Below are 21,609 nucleotides of genomic sequence, written 5' to 3' on the forward strand. Positions count from 1 at the left end.
CAACCACATCTGAATATAGCAAGTGGAATGAAGGTGGATTTGGAGAGGTCTAGAGCAGCATAAGGAGCTGCTGAGGGAACTGGGATTATTTAGTCTGGAGAAGAGGAGGTTCAGGTTAGGCCTTATTGCTCTCTACAACTACCTGAAGAGAGATTGTGATGAGATGGGGATCAGCCTCTTCTCCCATGTAACTAGTAAAGGAAAAGAGAAAATGACCTCAAGTTGTGCTAGGGGAGGTTGAATATTAGAAAAAAACTTCCCTGATCTGGTGCTGGAACAGGCTGCCCAGGGAGGTGGTATAATCACTATCCCTGGAAGTATTCAAGAAATGTTTAGATGTTGTACTGGGGGACATGTTTTAGTGGGAAATATTTGTCATATGAGGACTGGATGATCTTGGAGATCTTTTCCAACCTTGGTGATTCTATGACTCTATGAAAATGGAGAAAACTGTTTTGTTCTGCTTTGTTCTTAATTTGTTCCTAATTCTCTTGTGTTCCTTGTGGGGAAACCCTCCAAAAATGATGAAGTTGTATGCAGTGATAGAGTGTCTGACCACAGACCCTGCTGGAAAGAACAAATGCTCTAAAACAGTTGCACTAGACACCAGACCTTGATCCATAACTCTTACTAAGTTGAATATCAGAAATTTCCATGTGATAAACTATGATATATTACTTCTCACTTGTTTGGTGTTGCTGATGATTACCTGCAGAAGAAGGGAATATTTCAATACTCAAATGTAAGCACAGTAAGTTTGGTAGACAACAAATCTATCTATCAATGTAGAAACAAACACCTCGGAGTTCATAATATAGTCAGGCACAGCTTGAAAGGGTTCCAATGACCAAACCAGCAGAAGCATACTATAAATTGATTTTTATTGACTGAATTAGATAAACAGATTAATTTAAAAAAAAATCATATTACAAACTGCTGCAGTACAATAAAATTGAATTGCACATGTGGAGATGCCCTTTTTAACCTGCACAGCTTCTGCAGCGCTGTAGCCCATTCTCATTGCAAGCTGTGCACTTGAGGGCTTTGAATGAGTCCGTAAAGCAGTTTCGAAATACAGACATCTTGCTCCCATGGCACACTGAGCACGGAAGGAAACCGAAGCCCCCACATGAGAGGCACTCGTGAGGATGCTGGACTCTCTGCTCAAGGAAGAAAGTGAGAAAGATCAAAATGTTACTTCGTCAACCATCATAAGCTCTTGGACAAAGAGGCCTCTGGGACAGCTTCTCAGAAACACATTTTTGTTCCCATCTGGAGAAACTTCCACCTCCCCATCCTAAGTTATGCCACCACGGAAGAACAGTGTGTCTTTTCCTTTGTAGAGACATGCATGCAGGAGTTAGAGAGGCTCACTGTAGATCTGTCAGTCACATTATACCTCAGTAACTCATGTTCACAGTTGCCAAAATAGCTAGCAAAATGAAAGAATATGTACATTGCTCTCTTGTAGTCATCAATTCTATTAGGTACTGGAATTGATTGGTTTTATATCAATGTACATTAAGATATTATGATTTTCATCATCTGCATGCTCATGCTGACTATGCTCCTATTAAAGATTGAGCTGATCATAACAAAAAAAAACCAATTCATAGCTTCTGACAAGCAGTGCTTTAGGAAATAAGTGGTGTGTTCATCTTTATTGGTTTAGAACACTGAAGCTTTATGTGGAAAAGAGAAAGATCATCATTATTCATGTTTGGAGAAAACTGCTGCACACAAGTCTTAGGTTTGCTCAGGTGTCCTAATTCATGAGTAAAACAATGTTTTTTCTCATTTTATTTATTTATTTATTTATTTATTTGGCAGAATTAATGGAGAACACAGAAAGGGATTTTGAAGGCATGCTTAAGTTATACTTGCTGAAAGTATTGCTAATTTATTAAGTGATTGCTTAGTGGTGGTGAATTGTTCTGCTCCAAACCCATACTGCAATGTAGAAGTATGTTCCTACTTTCTTCACCTGGTCAATACTATTGATACAACAGTGCTTTGGCTCGTACACAGCAGCTATTGTGCAAATTTATCTATTTCAGTCTTAGTAGATAAGCAAAATACTTACATCATTCTTTCTTGCCATGTTTTATTGGTCTGTTAGATTATTGTTATAGGTAAGGAGAAGTCATAGGAAGACTAATAGATTATGCAATATATACATTTGTCAAGCAAAAACCAAAGTTTTATGGGAAATTTTTATGGGGGACAAAGAAACTAGAAATGCAGTAGCATGAGAGTATTAGAAGGGTTTTTTGGTTGGTTAGTTGGTTTGTTTTTTCTTCCATTCTTCTTTACTGGACAAATGACTCGTTTTACTCTAGAGGCAATACTTAGAAAAATTTAGTGCAAATCTATCAAGTACTTTTATCTCAGATGTGCCCTTGTCATTCATCATTGCAATTAATCTTAAAATTTTAATACAATATTAGTATTTTAATAATTAAATTCATTATTACTTGTTATGTTTGTAACAACCTTTCCATGCAGAAAGCTAAATATGAGAGCTAAGAAATAAACATTTTATCTTAGTGGCTCAACAATCACTATTTCTCTCTAGAACAGATTGTTTCTATAACCACTCTCTGTATCTTCAGTAATGAAGAAATATGACTGGCCCTCGTAACTGTAGCAAAACCATTTTTTGTGATAAAACCATGCAGGTAACTATGTATTCAAAGTAGTTATTGTATTCAGTGAGCAGTTATCATAGTCTGCTGCAGCCTGGCATCTTTTGTCTTTTAATTGTACCTGCTGTGCGAATATTAGGACCTACACTGGGTTTGGTACTACTGTCATAGGGCCTCCCCAAAGACAGCATATGGGGACAATTATTCCAAACTAACGAAAAATGCTGGGGAGAAGTACCAGCTATCCTCTCAGACAACAGTAATTCTGCATGTATTAATTGCACATACACATTTGTTTAAGAGTTTCTGGCTAGCTAATCAATTTCAATTTGGAATCATCAGTTTGTAACAGAAGAAAAGTAATCAGTTGAGAAAAACATTTTCAATTGTAAATATTCAGTGTTATGTTGCCTATGATTAATTGCAGAAATACGATTACCTCAATTTTGGTTAAGAGATCCTGCAGTTCCCCAGATTCATTCATTAGCAAAATTTTCTCAGCACCCTAATAGTAAGAAGAAGAAAAAGGTCAGCACGAAAAGCTTGAGATGATTAGAATATTTGGTCTTGAGAATTTAAGCAAGTTGAGTACAAATTTGACTCACATTAAGTATTTTGTAACTAGGTCAACTTCAGGAAAGCTAGAAAGAGGGAACAGTCTAATGGCAGCTATGGTAGAACTGTCTGAGGTTCATTACCAAGTGTTGTATTGCATTTCCCCATCATAAAAAGTGACATAGCTTGGAAATTCTGGTTGCGTTCACTTTATTTTATAGAGTATGCCTCCTGACAGAATAAAAAATATATTTCTAGTTACTATATCAAAAATTACAGTTACTCAAATATACAACACATCAGAGAATGCAGCTAAATGAGAGGAGAAAATTTTATTTCAAGTATTCTAGCAGCTGAGTATTGAATTAAGATATAATTTGTTGAATGTATAACAGGGGAAAAAGTGTAATGAAAATACTGTAGCGACATTAAAGTCAGACACAACAATGAATAATAATAATTCAGTCTGAATACACTGGGCCTCTGAGGGCTCTGTGAGCTGAACAAAGGCAGTGCTGAGGTAGTTCTTTTTTCCTTTTGAAAGTAAATTATGATAACTTATTAGAGAAAAAAAATGAAGGTGTTAAAGATGATATAATTTTTTTTCCTTTTTTTTTCTTTAATTAATATAATTTCTTTCCCATCTGTAACTAGAGGGCTGGATTTGACTGTTTACACATTAGTTATACAACTAAATATACTGAATTCTGACTACTACCAGTGCTTTCAGAAGATATCAATCAGTAATTCAAAAGAGTGAGAAAAGGTGAGGAAATCTAGTCATGGACAGAAGGAATGGCACATTCATTGAAGCCAGCTACTAGTAGAGCATAGACAAGGCAAGGTGTAGGTTTCCACCTCTCCAATGTCTTGTGCTTACTCACAGCTGAGGACAATTGGCCATAAGTGATGGGTTCATGCCATTGCATTTCTTCACTTTCCTTGTCCCTGAATGCCAAGACTGCTAAAATTCACCTTTGGTGAATCCGTGAGCAAAGAGGTGCAAGGGGATTCTGGGACAGGCTGCAGGCTGACAGATCAGACTAGCCGTTACTTTGAGTCAACCACAGTCACATCTCCCAAGGTGCAGAGTAGGCAGGGAAAGGGCCAGCAATTCTGCCTGTGGCTAAGTACTGTACACAGGACCAATTCAGAGTGTGGCCCAAAAGTCAGACAAGGGGCATAAAAACTTTGAAGGAAATTTGCATGACAGCCTAGTGAATTTGTTGAAAGACTTTTTACTGTGGCTTTGCAAAAGAAATGCACTTCTGACTCTGTGTAGGTGATACACTACATAGGTCCACTGCAGACACATTTACCTTGTTTGTTATGTCTTATGCAAAGATGTTTGTAATTATAGGACTGCATTTCATTTAAGAAGAAGATATTAATATTTTAGTAGTGTTAGTGCCACTTCTGCAGTAAATGCTACTCTTTCAGTGTTCCACTTCCAAAACGATCTAAGGAAAAACTACCTGCAACGTAATTAATTGTTGTTAATTATGTGGAATGTGACATGAGACAGACCAGCTATCATTGCTTGTGCTGAAATCTATTACATATGGTGCACACAGAGTGTACCAGCTTCAACATGTGCATCACAGTCCTCTGTGTCCCCAGCAGAGAAGCTTTTAGCAGCCTCCTTCACACTTGTCCTCTCATCTTTCTCTGTTTTAACACAGAATGGCCAGCAGGAGCGACTGGCACAGCAAAATCAAGGTTTGCCAAGAAGGCCCACCTTGGTGACCATTAGCTCAGGCTCAAACATCAGCACTGGCTTGAGAGAGTTTGCACTGACTGTGCTAAGAAGAAACATTAAGGATTTGCAGCTTTACAGATATAATTGCAGCACTGCTAATTCTCTAAGCAGGTCAAGCCCTTATTTGCCCTCATGTAGGTGGAGATCATTTCTTGTGAAACCATTCTTGTGACTTCTGCTCAGTGATTCAGTGGTACTGTACAGCAACACTGACTGGCTTTGGGAAGCCTGTAATTAAAAGTCTGACAGGTTTCTTATAATAGATTGATATTTCAAAGGATTTATATTTCAGATGACATTCAGTCAGCCAGCTGTGTTATTCCCAAAGTGGAAAGTCTCATTACTACGTCTTTAAAATTAAAAACCATACTTCCAAATGACTATCAGCATTTTCAAGTGCTTAAGTATGTCCTTTTGATTAACGTCTGCCTCAAGTGAAATTTGAATAAAAGATACTTTGCAGAGGTTAATCTACCCTTTGAATCTGTGAAGCCTAATGTGCAGTGTCTGTAATTAATGGAGTAATTAAAGCAGCTGTTAAAGAAGTCCAATAGCTGCTTTCTGATCACAGACTGATGCCTCTTTTTTTCTCAGATTGTAGTCAGTCCACAATTGACCACAAAGGGATGTGACACAGTTAAGAGTCTCTCCATCTAAAGATGGACATCGAGAGCACAACTTAGGGGGGGCCACAACATTTAGCTGAGAGAGGAGAGCTTTCAGTTTTGTGAACCAGAGAAATATTCCAAACTCTAGCCTGCTAATGCTCCATCTGCTAGTTTAAATTGCTGTCTGCATGGTCCAGCTCAGGGGCTGCAGTGAGGTGATTGCTTTCCTTTTGATAGGCAAATGCTATGTTCAGACTTTGCTAAATCGTTCAAATGGTTTTCTATGCCGTTTTTATTCTTCAAACTATTTTCTCTGCTTTCCTTTGAGATTATCCAGTAATTAGCATCATATTTCAGGTATGGTCCCACTAATTGCAGAACTAGGACAAGCACAGTAAATTACCTACTACGTCAGCTCTGTCTTGTTAAACTAGCCTGATGCTCATCCGTCATGACTGTAACCCGTTACCATTGCCATGATGTAATTCCTCATCACGGAATGCGCCTTTATCTGTGTATGGGTTTGGCTGAACTAGAATGCCTGCTGATGTGGGGAAGTAGCCTCTCTTCTGCATCATTCCTTACATACAGAGAAAAATTAGCACAGCACAGAAATAGTAAATGAAGGTGGGCATGAAGCCAATCTTGGCTGCTTTGTGGTTTGTAGGGAACAGCTGAACTCAAGTATCTCTTGTGAACATGTATGGAATGAGATTAAACACCTGGAAATCTGCCAACAAACTGAGAAAAGTGCAACTGCAGTGTGATATAAGCACCAGAAATTTTATACTTGAAATGCAAAGAGCTAACAGATTTCTTATTAAGAGGACACGCAATTAAATCCCACAGTTCCTGAAATTTCAAAGCAGGGGAAGCATATGAGTGAATGCAGCAATCATATCATAGCTTTACTGCCACAGAGCTGTTCACTTCTTCCCCACCAAGGAAAAGCCAGAAAATATGTTTACTGTAGTAAAACATGAATGCAATTGAGAGCTACTAATTATAAATGGGCACTGGAAAGAAGCAAAAAGGAAAGCGTTATTATTTGAATAATAAATTATACTTTACACAGGTATTTTCTAAAAACAATTACAAAAATGGCTTCATCAGTCTTAGGAAATAGTAATAAATAATTTATGAAAATATTTTTACTGAAAATCTCGCACCGTAGTAGATTGATTTCAGCTGAGGAAACTAAGTAGGAAGTTGTTTCTTTGCAACAGTAATTATCATAAATGTACGTATTTGAAAATATTTAAAGTAGATTCAAATGACAGCTGAGTACTGGCATTTAGTCACATATTTAAAGTGAAAAATAAATGAATTAATTATGTTTTAAAATTATAAAGCAGTGAGCAAATGTGTTTATTAGGACTGATTCTATTTGTCTTTATTTTCGTCCCCTTCCCAGTAGGGAGGGGCTTTATGTAACATCAATGTTTAGCAATTCTGGGTGCCTTTGTGAAAGAGTAAATGAATGCTCCAGTGTTTTGGGTTTTTTTTCCATGTTGCTTTCTGCTTTCGGCTTTCTGGAAATCATTTTTCACTCTGCTTTGATACCCCAGCAGATGGCATAATTCCATTTCAGATGGAGACAGCCTCTGGTGTAGGGCATGAGGGAACTGGATCAGATGGTAAAGAGCATGCTGCAGAAAGAAAGAACCTGCATTTTGCTGAAACACTGATCTTTAGAGAGCATGTATCAACATATACAATGATTCAATCTTGAAAAAAAAAAAAGAGATTAATAAACCTGCGGTACTGCAGCAAGCAGGACTTCCCTTGCTAGGGACTAAATACGGTTTTTATTTTGCTTCTACCCAAGAAGCTGGTTTGTTTCATTCCCCTGTGCAGGCAATGATAAATTCCACAGCCCTGTGATGATTTATCCACACAGCTTGCATTACTCCACAACCCCAACAGGCTTTCTGAGCAATTCAAATACTGTGTTCTTTGTCACATGCATATAAGCTTTGTTCCAGTGCTTTTGTTACATTTATCTCATTAAAAATAATCTTGTCTCCTTTCAAAACTGTTCATACTTTAATGAGGATGGTTTTTTATCCTTATGACTCATTGAAAGGTGCCTGGTTCAGTACAGATCCTCTTTTGTATTACTACATACCATCTCCTTCAGGAAAGGATTTACTAGGAACTAAATATTCAAAATTAAAGAGAGAGGGGGTCAAAAAATAATACATGATTAATTTACAAACACCAGGCTTCTGGATTTCTGTGTACATTTGTACTGCAGAAGATAATTATCACAAAAAGGCATTACAGAAATATCCACTGTCACCAACAAGATCAAAGTATGTACTGAGCTCTCCATTACACTTTACTGAAACAAAAGTACAGCACAGTGTTGCCCTGCAAACACCCACCTCACCTACAGGGCAGCAGATAGAATCATGGAATCAAAATCTTTTTGGAAGGGATCCTTAAAGGCCATTTAGTCAAACTCCCCTGGAACAAATGGGAACAGCTAGTGCTAGATCAGGGTGCCCAGAGTCATGTCCAGCCTGGCCTAGCTAGAGTGACTGCTTCCACATCCTGGAAGAACGGGTAAATAACCATAACCTTCCCAGCATGCAAACTGGCCTGCAAATTATTTCTCTTCCTCACTGATTTGATCTTGTCCTCTTTTCTTTTTTATTAGATCAACAGATACCTTTTCTTTCCTTAAACAATATGAATAGAGTTTGCATATTGTAATAGATGTTTTCTAAACCAGAATTCTTTCTTCATTTTTTAATTGCTGGTGCCAGCAGGTAGTTTGACATCTAGATACGTCTCTCCCCTATTCAACTGGTTCCCTCATTTCCTTTCCTTCATCCCTCATTTCTACACCTATGCAAAATACCCCATAAAATACTTAGTTTTAATAAAATTGTATTGCTTGCTACACTGTTGCTCCTCCATTAAAAACAAATTTCCCTTGCTATTCTAAAAAAAAAGAAAAAAGCTGTGAATTAATGGGCCATCCATCATACAAAAAGGACTGCAATCAGGCTGAGCAAATAATTTATTCAATACATTTCAGTATTTTAAATTATTTCTTCTGATGGACAGACCGGAGCAAGATATTCTTGAACTTGGTCATAGCTCATGTGGATTAATTTATTTATATATTTAACATGCCAGTTAGGTGAGCAAAGCTTAGTCCAAATCCTGGTGAATTTTAAGCTGCTCTTGAAAGTAGCAGTGCTGTTCCTGGTTGGCTGGAGAACTGTCCGTCCAAGGACTTTGATAAAAGCAGTCACTACTGTGAAATGAAATTCTCTGTCTGCCGATGCCCACTTGCACGTTGCCCATTCTGCAGGTTCTGCAACTGTCTGGTGAAGTGAGCTGCTCAGGGAAAGGCAGAGCACTGAGAGTTTGGCAGAATCCCAGTCTCCCAGGAAAAGGGAGAAAGGGTGCCTGAGTGTTCTTTGCATCAACATCAATTATGTGCTGTTTGTTGATTGCATTTTATTTCATTACTTAAATCTTTTATAATACCAACAAACCAGCCCCGCTGTGTTTAAATACAGTTTGCCTCCGCAAATCATAGACTCACTGTTGGTGCTAATTGCTACTTCTTTACCACTTGAGATGGATACCTTTTCTAAGCTCCCAGGCTATTTTGTTCATGTCACTTTACATTTACAGAGTTTTTTTGTGTTTTTCTTTTTGCTTTAAAACTCTGATTCTTTTCAGTTTCTGAAAAACATTTCTAAAGAACAGGCCTGAACAAAATGGTGTTTTCCTTACCCCAAAGTACAAATTTTAATTGTAGTTTTCTATTCCTGCAACAGAGCAGCCTTGGGCAGTTTTTTTTCTCTTTTTGGTGCTAGATTTTAAATATTAATCAATTCTGTATTTAAAACAATGTTCAGCTGATTATAGTTTCTTGATACACTACCTAGTGCATGCTTAAGCTCTTAAGCCCTAAGCTGCTAGACAGGCTCATATTCAATGCAGATATTACTAAATGAAATATTCATGCAATGTGTATTAATTTTCCTGGGTCAGCCATCTTTCTCATGAAGAAAAAAGACAATTTCTCTAGATTTTCATGGTTTCAATTACGAAATAAGGTTTGTTTTTTTTTTTTTTTTAAGATACACAGGATAGCTTAGATGAAATTACTACATCTCACTCCCCTCCCTCCCTCTCCCCAGCTGTCTGTTCTGTCTTTGCATGGAACATAGCAGTGTATACCAGAGTTCCTATCATTCCAACCACTGCAAACAATTTCACTAATAACATAACAATTTACATTTGTTCTTATAGACTTCACTGATTCATGCTTTACTTACCCCAAGGTAATGGCCATCAATAAACACAACAGGGAGGGATGGGGCTTCACACACACTCCTGCATCTCTCGTCAAGTTCTTTTCCATAATCACTGTTCAGAGCAATATTTTTTTCTTCAAATTTAACTCTGTGGTTTTGAAATATCTTTCTAACCAGTTCGCATCTTTCAAAAGTGGTTCTCACCACACGAAGGCTGGTGGTATAAATTACTATGCGGCCAAATTCTGGCACTGTAGACACCTGGAAAGAAATAAAATTAGTTCCCATTGCAGTTCATGAAATGTTAACAGTCTGTTTCCCTGACTGCTGTAATAGCATGCAAATATTGAGCAATATCATTAAAAATATTATTTAAGCACAAAAAAAATGAAACTGTTTATCAACATAAGGTTGTTAATATTACAAAAAAATAGACATATTTTAGATCCTGATGAGATTCCAAATGTTAAAAAGTAATTGCCTTTTTGCTGCTGTGGCATGCACAGAGTCACCCACATTCCCCAACCTGAAAGATGCTTTGAATTAGTTTAATTTCATTTGTAAAAGCACAAATTCTTCAAAGATGCAACAGAAACACTGTTTTTAGAGCTGTCTGTTTCTGTTAAAACTGTGAGTCCTGTTTGTTTGTACAAACCAAATCTGATAATGCCCATGCTAAATCCGAGCTGCTAGTTCAGGTATTAACACTCTCCTTTAGGCAAGGGCAAGAGCTTGAAGGAGCTAGAAACTTCATAACAAACTTGAGTCAACACTGACCTATTTTAGCTCTCTCCATGCTGAACTAGATCATGATTGCAGAAGTGACAGATATATCCCTAATTTTTAGTGAGGTATTCAGTCAAAACACTATAAAATCCAACCAGCACTAAAGAAAGTGCTTCTTATGCATATTCAGTGTTCAATTCCATTGGGCATAGTAAGATACAGTGGAGGTTTGACATTTTTTCACAGTTACTTAAGATAAATTTCATAGTTCACCTTTCCTTTCTTCAATGAAGATATTTGAGGAATGTAAATACGGCAGGGATATGAATTTTCCAGATCACTTATAAATCACTGGAATTATAACTGCAACCATATGCAATTTAGTGGGCAATTTTGGAAATAGGTGGACAGTTGTACTAGATGATCTTAGAGGTCTTTTCCAACCTTATTAATTCTATGACTCTATCTGCAGTTTACTTATTTTCCATCTCAAATCTCAGAAAAGAGGCTTGTTGTGATAGGTGAGCATTAATTTCTTTTAGGAAATAAGTTTATAAACAGAGAGCTACTTTTCACTATCCTATTTTCTAGTTAAAATCTGTTATATCTCTCCTGCAGAACTGACTCTTCTCCAACATATTATTCACACATTCCAAGTGAGAGAATTAGCTTTTCCTCTGCTTAAAATCTACTTTTCCTCCACATAGACGGCCAAAAAGTTTAGTAATGTTGCATAGGTCACAGGAATGCGAAGTTCATCCTTTTCAGAAGTAACCAAAAGGAGGTCTTACAGTATTCTTTCAAAAGGTATTTTCATATGCTTTTACTCTTTTGAGTGAAAATACATTTTGAAGAGCAAAACTATTCAAAGGGATGGAAATTCATGCTCCTCCAGAGTGGTAATCTCTAGTGCTGTTTGTTCCCAGACAACAGGGCTGGCAGGATAGCTACAGACTGTCATTATCTAGCAAACCATCAAGGCTGTGGTGTCCCTGCAGAATACAAATAAGCAGTTGAAGACATGGAAAAAATGGAAAGTTGTAAAGTGATCTGGAAAGATATCAAGTGGAAGACGTGTAAGCAGAGTCACTTTTATGCTTATCCCTTTATTTTTCCCCGATGTGGAACAGTGAAGAAAAACCCTAGTTTTCACTGCAAAGAAATACAAGGGCATTGAATAAATAATCATTTAGGAAAATTTTAATAAACATCTGGTTTTCTATGCTATAAATATGCAAAACTTTTCCTAGGCAGGACTTTATCATATCAGGGAAAATCATTCCTGTCACCTGTCCTGAACCACGCTGTAAAAAGAGAGGGAAAGAAAATTAGAGAGATTTACGAGTTACTTTCTTAATGATAATCTATGTTCATTTGTATTTTGTTATCCATTTCAGTAGTTGAAGCCTGTAATATTTATTTGATAGAATATGCTCTTGAAAGTAAATCAGCAGAATGATATTATAGCACTCTGCTTTTCATTCCTAGGCTGGAACTGAAGCAAAAATTAAGTAAATAAATAAATGGCATGAATATTTACAATTTAATGTAAAAAATCCAGGTTAAAATAATCCTATGACTCATACTTGCACAGAAAATTTTAGCTGTAGTTAAACAGAAGATAATTCTCTGGTTAATGACTAGGATAAAACCTTCTTTAGGCTGTGGGAGTTGGACAGATGCAAAAACCAAAAGGTTTGGAGTCACATACAAACACTGACTGTTTTCTCACACCTGTGAGATTCTCACTGAAACCTGAAGGCTGTGAAAATCCTCCAGTCAGAGGGGGCAACTTTTGTGTCAAATGCAGAAATTACCAAGCACACAGGCCAAAGAATGTGGCTTCAGAGGGAAAAAAAAAATTGTTCTATCAACAGTATTCTACATCATTTACAGCTCACAGGTTATCAGCACCGTGCTATCAACTTCCACGGAAGCATTCAAAGGCACTGTCTGTTTTATTGCATCAGTATGAACAGCTTGTGTTTTGCTTGGGACCATCCAGCAGGAAGCAACAACAACAGCATGACCTGCATGGCTTCTTGGCGCAGATGCTACTCTCAGTGACTCAGGAACAGCTGCCCTTTTTTCATTAAGGAAGAGACAGAGAGACAAAAAGGAAGGAAGGAAGGAAGGAAGGAAGGAAGGAAGGAAGGAAGGAAGGAAGGAAGGAAGGAAGGAAGGAAGGAAGGAAGGAAGGAAGGAAGGAAGGAAGGAAGGAAGGAAGGAAGGAAGGAAGGAAGGAAGGAAGGAAGAGACAGAGAGACAGGAAGGAAGGAAGGAAGGAAGGAAGGAAGGAAGGAAGGGCAAAAAGAAACGCAGAAAAAGAAATTAAAATGAAGAATACCCACAATAACAAAAAAAAAAAAAAAAGAAAAGAAAAACACAAATTGTCATAATGAGAAAGTAAGAGTCATGCAACTAAATGTATAAATAATAATACTAAAAATATGACATAAAAGAAACAGTGAAAAGAAATGTAGTAAATAATAAACCTTTCTAATTTTCCCTCTGGACAGAAGGTCTGAATGCATGTTTTACTCTCATTGGTGTGAAAAGAATATCTATTTACATTCTTGCTCATAAATAATTAATTTCAGTGGTGGTGTCGCCTGAAAATTTGCACTTTTAATGTACTTGTTTCCAATAACATGAAAAACAAACTAGCAAACAAACAAGCAAACAAAAAGAAATTGTATTTTGCATTATAGGAGCAACTGTATTCTAGCAAAAACAGAATCTTTTTCTCTTAGGATTAATGGTCTACAGTAATATTCTGGCAAAAGCTAAATTTCAATGCTAACCTTTATTATATATGAGATTTTTAAAGGCTTTTACTATATTCAAATATAACATTCAACTAACATTATTCATGCTGTAGTGAATTGTTTCTTTGACCTAAATCAATGGCTGATATGCCCTTCTCTGTCTCAGAATATCATCTTTCAACATCTCGGAGTGTTCTACTGAAATATGCACCTCTTGGCTTCGTAATTAGATACTATCAGACTGGCAAAGTATCTCCTATCCACTAAGGTAGTTGAGGAAGAAACCTAGAGTGCATTCTAAACCCTGCTCCAGAGATGTTTCAGTGAGTAAATGTAGTATTCAAAGTCTAAAGAAAACACTGTGCAAGAAAAAAAGATGTATGTATAAAATTTTGTATTTATGCATGTATGTGTCAACTTATATGTTTTTAACATATCTACAAGTTTTAAATTAAGCTGCTTAATGCAATTCATATTTGGTATTGCATAACTTATAGCTTGAATTAGAATCAGTATCCGACTGGCAAGAAGAATTACAATCTAACTAATCTTCTGATCATTATTTGGACATTTTGTTTTCTCTTTACACTCAGAAATAGAAGGGACTAAATCAGCTATGACTTCATTGTTGATGAAATTCTGAAGAAAAAAAAAAGTCAGTCTAAGCATTTAATTCCTGCAGGATTGAAAAGTTCTTACTATTGGCTATTGCAACTATGCATACTGGCAATATGATTTTAAATTTTAAATATCAACAAAATGTTTCTGGTTTTTATTATATTTCATTAGAACATCATATTCCAAAATGCATAGTGTTTAATGAAAAGCATACATTTCAGTATGACACAGTCTAGGTGAAAATGTGCAACATTCTTTGAATGAGGTAGCTGGAGAATGAAAGTCAGTGTTGCAGAGAAAACTATTCAGCATCACACTATGCTAATAGAGTGGGTGAACTAGTCTATTTGGTCTGCTCTTTTTGGTTGCCTATTTTGAATAAAGGATTGAATAAAGGATTTTAATGGCATTTTTAAAAAAGAATTGGTTCCCAGACCAGAAGATCTCTCACAATGAACAAATCTCATGTTCCAAAGTAACATAAGTTTCTTTGACAGGTAAGGTTTGTTTACAAATACAGAAAGAATTGCAAACTGCCACAGTGTGTGCTCTCAGTACAAAATCACATTCTGTTCCTTTTCATTGTTTGTAGTTCATAGTTCATAGTCCATAGGCTCTCACATTCCAAAGCACAGAGTGCACTTAATTTTAAATTTAAGCACTCTCTAAAGTACTTTATTACATTAAAGCTCTTAGTTCTGTTTGCATTGTCTTCAAGGACCTGGCTCTATATCAACAATTGGGAAAATTCAGAAGCTGAACTTCATTAAGTATAGAAATCTATGCATTTTTGTAGGTCACAATAGAATAAAGATGAGTTTTCTGCAGCAGTGCTACTCAAACACTCAAGGTCAAAGCATGTACTGATCTTTTTTTAAATGCATCACTTTGTTAATAGTACACTTTATCTGATTTGATACTTTCAGGGACCATAAACATCAGACTTGGAGTCTGTGAGCCTTTTTCATTATAACAATAAAAATTTCTCTCCAGTTATCATCCATAACCATCAGCAAGATGGTCTGTCAATACTAATTTACAAAACTGGTGAGTGCAACACACCCCTAAACTAGATATATGTAATCCTGGGACAGTCCCAGGTTGAGACAGTAGTTTTGTTGTCTCCATGAAAGTGGTCAAATCACATGTTTTCTCAGCTTTTAAGGTAGCAAATCTATTCTTCTGCCTTTTACCTGCCTACTTCCTGACACTCTCCATCCCACAAAAAGCAGACCTAGGAACGTAACTATTTCCAGGAGCTATATAAGAAAAACTGTTCTTTCACTTGATTGTGTATTCCAGCAGAGGGCATGAATATTTATTTCTGTTTCAGTTTCATGAGATAACTCTGAGGATCTGGTCACCGAGAAGGGCAGTGATCCAAAAACAACACGAACTCTTTGACTTCCCAGCTCTTGGACAGCTCTTCTCTTTCTTACCTATACATCCATCATATAATGAAGACTGTAAAATAGTACAGCTGGCATATTTAAAATTGTTCATCAACTGCAAAGTAAAATAGATACAGGATTTCATTACACAGAAGGAACAGGTATTGTTTCTTTATGTATGCATGTAATTAATTTTTACTTCTGAGACCATGCATTAGTTTTGTGGACATCTGATGAAAATAACAAAACTAGTAATACTGTTAGATGTGATATTTATATTGCTCCTTTCATACCAAAGAATGCCAGGACATTTTATTAAAAAAAAAAAAGAAAAAAGAAAAAAGAAAGAAAAAGAAAAAAAAAAGTTTAACATTATTATCAGCATTCAAGTCACTTGACTGAGTACTAAGAAAAAAAAAAAGGGATGAGGTAAATCTGCCTATCCTCTAACTCCAAGTATATGAATGTTGGGACCCTTTTTGTTCTTCAAGTGATAGAACATAACACTGTGGCTTGTTTCTACCACTGCAAGCTTTCCCAAATGCCCTTCAGCACGGAGTGCTGTTCAGGAGATGTCAAAGAATTTTCATGTGAAATCAGAAAAAAAATTGCAGTACTACAGCAATGGAATAGAGGACACAACATTGCCAATCCTTGCTCTTTGGAATGCTTCAGATACTCATGAAGGGTTCATGAAGGGTTCATGAAGTACAAAGACTGCAGCTGAGCTCACTACCCATGTTCCTGTTATCATTCATCCTGCACACACCCATGAAGCCATGCTGTGAGCTGCTCTCAGTGACCCCACTTCAGATGATAGAACAGGTTATGCCCTCGGGTTCATGGCTTTTACCAGACGCTCTACCAGCATGGTGCTGACCTTGGGACAGAGTGCAGTCTCTAGCTAGTGAAGCATAGTAATGCTAGGGAAGTCAGCCAGGGCAAAGTATGATACAGTGTTCAGATTAGTAGGGAAAAAAAAAATCAATATCCGTCCATGCCTAATTGCGTTTTATTTATCAGGCTTTCAGAAGCCTATCAGTATTCTCTTATTAGTGTATTTATTCCTTTCTGCAGAAGAAAGGACTAAATGAAACCTTTAAAATCATAAGCAAAAAAATTAATTTCCATGGGTAACTCTAATCTAGCTTGCAATTTTTGAGGGGTGGGGTGGCAGAGGGGGGAGGGGGAGGAGGAAAAGGGAGGAAGAAGGCTGGGAACAAACCAGCACCATGCTGGTTTCTCTCTTTCTCTCTCTTACTCTCTACTTCTCTGTCTTTATAACTACCAACTCAACATCTCTGAGATGTTTTTCCCGGGGAAAAAGAGAAGCATTTCTGGGAAGACATTTTTGGAAATCAGAGAATCACAGAATTGTAGGGACTGGAAGGAACCTCCAATCTCCCTGCAAAGCAGACACCTTACAGCAGGTTGCACAGGTAGGAATCCAGGCTGGTTTTGAATATCTCCAGAGAATCCACAATCTCCCTAGGCAGCCTGTTCCATCCCCTTGACTGTGAAGAATTTCCTTTACATGTTGGTGGGAACTCCCTGTTCTCCAGTTTATTGCCCTTTCCCCTTGTCCCCTTGTCCACAGACCACTGAAAAGAGGTTGGCCATGTCTCTTTGAATCCCACACTTAAGATATTTATAAACATTAATAAGATCACCTCTCTGTCTTCTTTTCTCAAGGCTGAACAGACCCAGTTTGCTCAGCCTTTCTTCATAGCGAAGATGCTCCAGGCCCTTTATATCATCTTTGTGGCCCTTCGCTGGATTCCCTCCAGGAGATCTTTGTTTGTCTGTTTGTTTGTTTGTTTGTACCAGGCAGCCAGAACTGGAAATAGTACTCCAGGTGATGCCTGACCAGGGCAGAGTAGGGTGGAGTATCACCTCCCCTGACCTGCTGGCCACACTCCTTTTCATGCACCCCAGGATCCCATTGGCCTTCTTGGCCACCTGCGCACACTGTTGGCTCATCCAATGTAAAATGGGATTACAAGAAAAGAGAAGTGTTGCGTTATTGTCCACAATGACTGAAGAGGAAGAAGAAAGAACAGCTGAAGATACCTTTGTCCTCAGCGGTTTGAGGGAGGCACTAGTTATTTGCAAAAGAGTCTTTGGTAACAGTGTTCAACAATCTCATCTAACATCATAAAATAAAATAAAAGAGGGGTGGCCAGCAAGGACAGGGAGATGATTGTCCCCCTCTACTCTGCTCTTGTGAGGCCCCATCTGCGGGCGTCCAAGTGTGGAGCCCCCAGCACAAAAAAGACAGGAGAGGGTCCAGAGGAGGGCCACGAAGATGATCAGGGGACTGGAGCACCTCCCCTATGAAGACAGGCTGAGGGTGCTGGCCTTGTTCAGCCTGGAGAAAAGAAGGCTGCGGGGTGACCTCACTGCAGCATTTCAGTACCTAAAGGGAGCCTACAAACAGGAGGGGAATCGACTCTTTGAAAGGGTTGATAACTGCAGGACAAGGGAAAATGGTTTTAAGTTGAGGGAGGGAAGATTTAGGTTGGATGTCAGGGGGAAACTCTTTACAGAGAGAGTGGTGAGATGCTGGAACAGGCTGCCCAGAGAGGTTGTGGATTCCCCGTCCCTGGAAGTGTTCAAGGCCAGATCGGATGGGGCCCTGAGCAGCCTGATCTAGTATTAAATGTGGAGGTTGATGGCCCTGCATGTGGCAGGGGGGTTGGAGATTCATGATCCTTGAAGTCCCTTCCAACCCTGGCCATTCTGTGATTCTGTGATTCTGTGATCGTACAGTACTTATTGTTTCTGTTGTTGGAGGAAGAAGACTGAAGCCAGACAAATAGTACCTAGGTTGTCCAGTAACACATTGAACACATTGAAACTATTTTTAAGTATTTTGTCATATGGAAAGTTTTAAGTAGGTAACAGGGTAACAGTTGAATTGTTTACTCTAGGTCAGTGTTTCTACATTTACCTTCTTTTTATACCTTCCAGATCTCATCGTACACCTAGACTACCAATAACTTTGAAACTTCCACTACCACTGCAAAAAAAAATCTTCATGATTGCATCCACAGGGGGAAAATCTGACATAAATCATGATGGTGCAATTCTATTAACAGCAATAGCAAGAAAACATGATTTCAGAAAATTTTCAGTTAGCACAGTCACTGTGCAAAAACAGTATATAATTACTTTTTAGGGGTAAAGATTCAGTTCTTTGCCATTTTCAGCCTAAAACTCCATGCTCAGTTCTAAGGCAGCTGTCAAGAAAAATCCAAACCAACATTCAGCAAGTTGAAGAAACATACTTCTTTTGTAATTGAAACCTGCTATACTATCTTCCATCCTTTCTGTAATCTTACGTGCAAAGTATGGCTCCAGAGCCAAGTGTTTCCTGGATTATGTAGCAGACAAATTCAGGATTTGGGTGTTGACCTATTGCTTTAGATGAGAGTAAATCAACCACTGAAAGTCACAGAAAAGTTGGTGCTAGGATGATTATTTTATATCAATTAGTTTAAGCACATTTGGAGTTTTTTAGATCAATCCACAGGGCTTCTAATTTATGAAGTTAATGAAACTGCAATATTTCTTAGAGCATAATACATAAATGAAAATTATCTGTCACTAAGAATGTTGATTGGAAGCAAATTTCATAGAATTATATTCTTGCTCTTGGATTATCATTTTCTTCAGCACACATGCATGAAGATTTACTTGAGTGAAGTTCTATGACAGTTTCTTGGTGTATTTATTTTACCAGGTATAATATTTACTTGTCAGGTTAGAGAAGTGGCCTCAACGCACATGGAAGGTACACTTGATTTTTCTGATATTGATCTTCATCTTCACTGAGAGCTTCTCAGTCTTCAATGGCAGGGTGAGAGCAATTTCACCTGTGTGTTCAATAACTGTAATGTCATGAAATTAACTGACTGGGGAATAGGAGAATAAAGAAAGTTCAAAATTGCTCTGACGCTGCTCATAAAACAGCCTGTTCATCTGTTTTAGTTTTCCTTTACTCTTCTCTTCCCTGATCAATTCATTCTGGAGTACCAAGATTTCCTATACAAGAGGAAGAGTGCTGGGATTATTTTATTTAATGAATTTTTTTTTTTTTTTTTTTTTTTTTAAGATAATGACCAACACTAATCTCTGAGAGCTTTTCCTTATAGAAAAATTAACTTTCAGGAAGCACATACTGTTTCTGAAAAAATATTTTTTACTTCTCACTGATGTTTCACAGTATGTTCAACAAGAACATGCTTGATGTCTATATTAACCTACACAGAACATATGATGCAAGCATCAGCATGGGTCCTAACAATAAATTTTTTTTGGCAGTGGGACATGTTATGTTCACCTATGTGCCTATTCTATGTTGAAAGATTTACTGCAGTATGCTATGAAGCTAGCATACAAACAGGGAAACATTTGTTTTCTGCAGATGCAATGGTAGTAAGAGAGCTATAAGCTAATTTTAGTAACATTTGATTACCTGCTATGTTTGATAAATGGCATTCAGCTGAACAATCTGAGTGGCATTATAAACAACTTCTCTTTGGTGTAATCACTGGATCAGGAAAACAAAATCTATACTTCTGCAAAACTGTGTTGCAGTGTTACAGGAGATATAAACTCTCTGGTTTGCTTCTTGGGTCTTTGCATATAAAAATATTACTTCCAAATGCTTATTAAATTTGCAGAGCATGTCCTAAGAAGAAGGCTATGCCAATCAGACATAAAGGAGAAGAAATTCAGAAAAATTCAAAGGTAAAAAATGGAAAAAAATTGCAAAACTTTGAATTCCCTTGACATCTGGAAAAATTGTGCTAGAGATTGTTCTTCAGACTGCAATAAAATTAGAAAGAAAATTAATCATAGAGGTGTCTGAAATGTGGGTATGTTTAAGTTGTAATCCAAAGAATCAAAAGGTTTTTTTTATGTTTGACACCAACAGGTGCTGCTGCAGCAAAATGTGAGAATGCCTTATTTCCTCCCATTCATATCACATTGCCATACTTTCTCTAACCTCTAACAGAAAACTTGTGTTTCCTTATTCCTTTCCTTAACTTCAAAGAACTGATCAGCCTGCATCCAAAGCTTCCCTTCTTCTCCCACAAATGTAATTGCTCTCCCCCCCTCTTCCAGGCCAAAGCCATTTTGAGAATTTTATCATCCCATTTTCTTCAGGCCTGCAGAAGAGATTTGCACTTTCTTCAAGACTGCCAACACACAGAAGCCTTCCTTTTCCTTCTCCTCACTTTCTGGTTTATTCTCTAGAGATAGTACATCACTACCACACTTGACATTTCTGGCAGCTATTGAGGCAGTGATTTAAATGAAGTCCTTATTTTTGCATAAGATTTGCATAAGGTCAAAATTACAAACCTTATGCTGCAGGCTGAGAGAATAACTAACTGACTGCTAGAGATTTCCCTGATGCCAGCTAAGGAGCAGGTAGAGCCTCTTTGTTACCCTTCAGATGGAGCAAATGTTGAATTAGCCAAAGCGTGACAGGAGCCTAGTAGGGAACTCATAACAGAATAAACAGAAGAAATACACATCTGTCTTAAGACTTGTGTGGGTAACAAATTGGGCAGGCTCAGTTCCTTTAAATATGCCAACAAGAATCTCTCCTCTCCCTCTCTAAAACAGAAGTCCTGTCAATTGTAGCAGAATCCATCTGTGAATGATCTGTTTGCCTTTCTGGTGCAAACCAGTGCCATAAACTGGATTAGAATGAGACAAACTCAAAATCCTTGACGTTTTTTTATCAGTCACAGTTTATTCCTGAAATGGGATGAATTCAAAGCATTTCTTCCTTTTCTGGTAGGATTGTTGAGGAATTCTCTGAACCCAGGCAAACGCGTGTACCTAACCATCTTAGCTCTGTCAACATAGGGGATTTAAAACTATTGTAGAGTACCTTCAAAGCCATCCCTGAAAACCTTCCAAGCCTTAGCAATCAAACATTCCTCTCCTTTCTATCCAATATATTCTTAGTCACAGACATTGCATAGCTAGCACCTGAGTTTTTTTATAAACTATTTAGTTTATCTGTGACTGTGCACCAGCCCTGATCCTCATCACCACCTTCCTTCCTTCAACTTTCTCCTTTGACCCGACCTTACAGACAAGTCTTGTACAGGTTGACAGTGAGCAACACTATTGATAACATTCTTTCTAAAACAGATTAACATCCACAAATCTGCCTCAAATTTGGGGGCTGAAAGAATTGATAGCAGACACCTGGTTTGACAGCTGAGGACTAATT

General features: G+C 37.6%; 1 protein-coding gene across 2 annotated transcripts in view; it reads right to left on the reverse strand.

The window, feature by feature from the left end:
* Nucleotides 1–873: 873 nt before the first annotated feature.
* The window catches only part of GRXCR1 (glutaredoxin and cysteine rich domain containing 1), a 35,029-nt gene continuing 14,293 nt past the window's right edge, over nucleotides 874–21,609 (reverse strand). For both annotated transcript variants that reach the window (XM_090140091.1, XM_031588747.2), the window contains 3 exons: nucleotides 9,872–10,111; nucleotides 3,085–3,150; nucleotides 874–1,160 (listed from right to left, as the gene is read on the reverse strand). In XM_090140091.1, coding sequence (XP_089996217.1) covers nucleotides 981–1,160; nucleotides 3,085–3,150; nucleotides 9,872–10,111 — 486 coding nt within the window. In that variant the 3' untranslated portion in view covers nucleotides 874–980. The remainder of the gene's footprint in view (nucleotides 1,161–3,084; nucleotides 3,151–9,871; nucleotides 10,112–21,609) is intronic.

The sequence above is a fragment of the Phasianus colchicus genome, chromosome 4 (assembly GCF_987193195.1).
Source record: "Phasianus colchicus chromosome 4, bPhaCol1.hap1.1, whole genome shotgun sequence".
NCBI lineage: Eukaryota > Metazoa > Chordata > Aves > Galliformes > Phasianidae > Phasianus > Phasianus colchicus.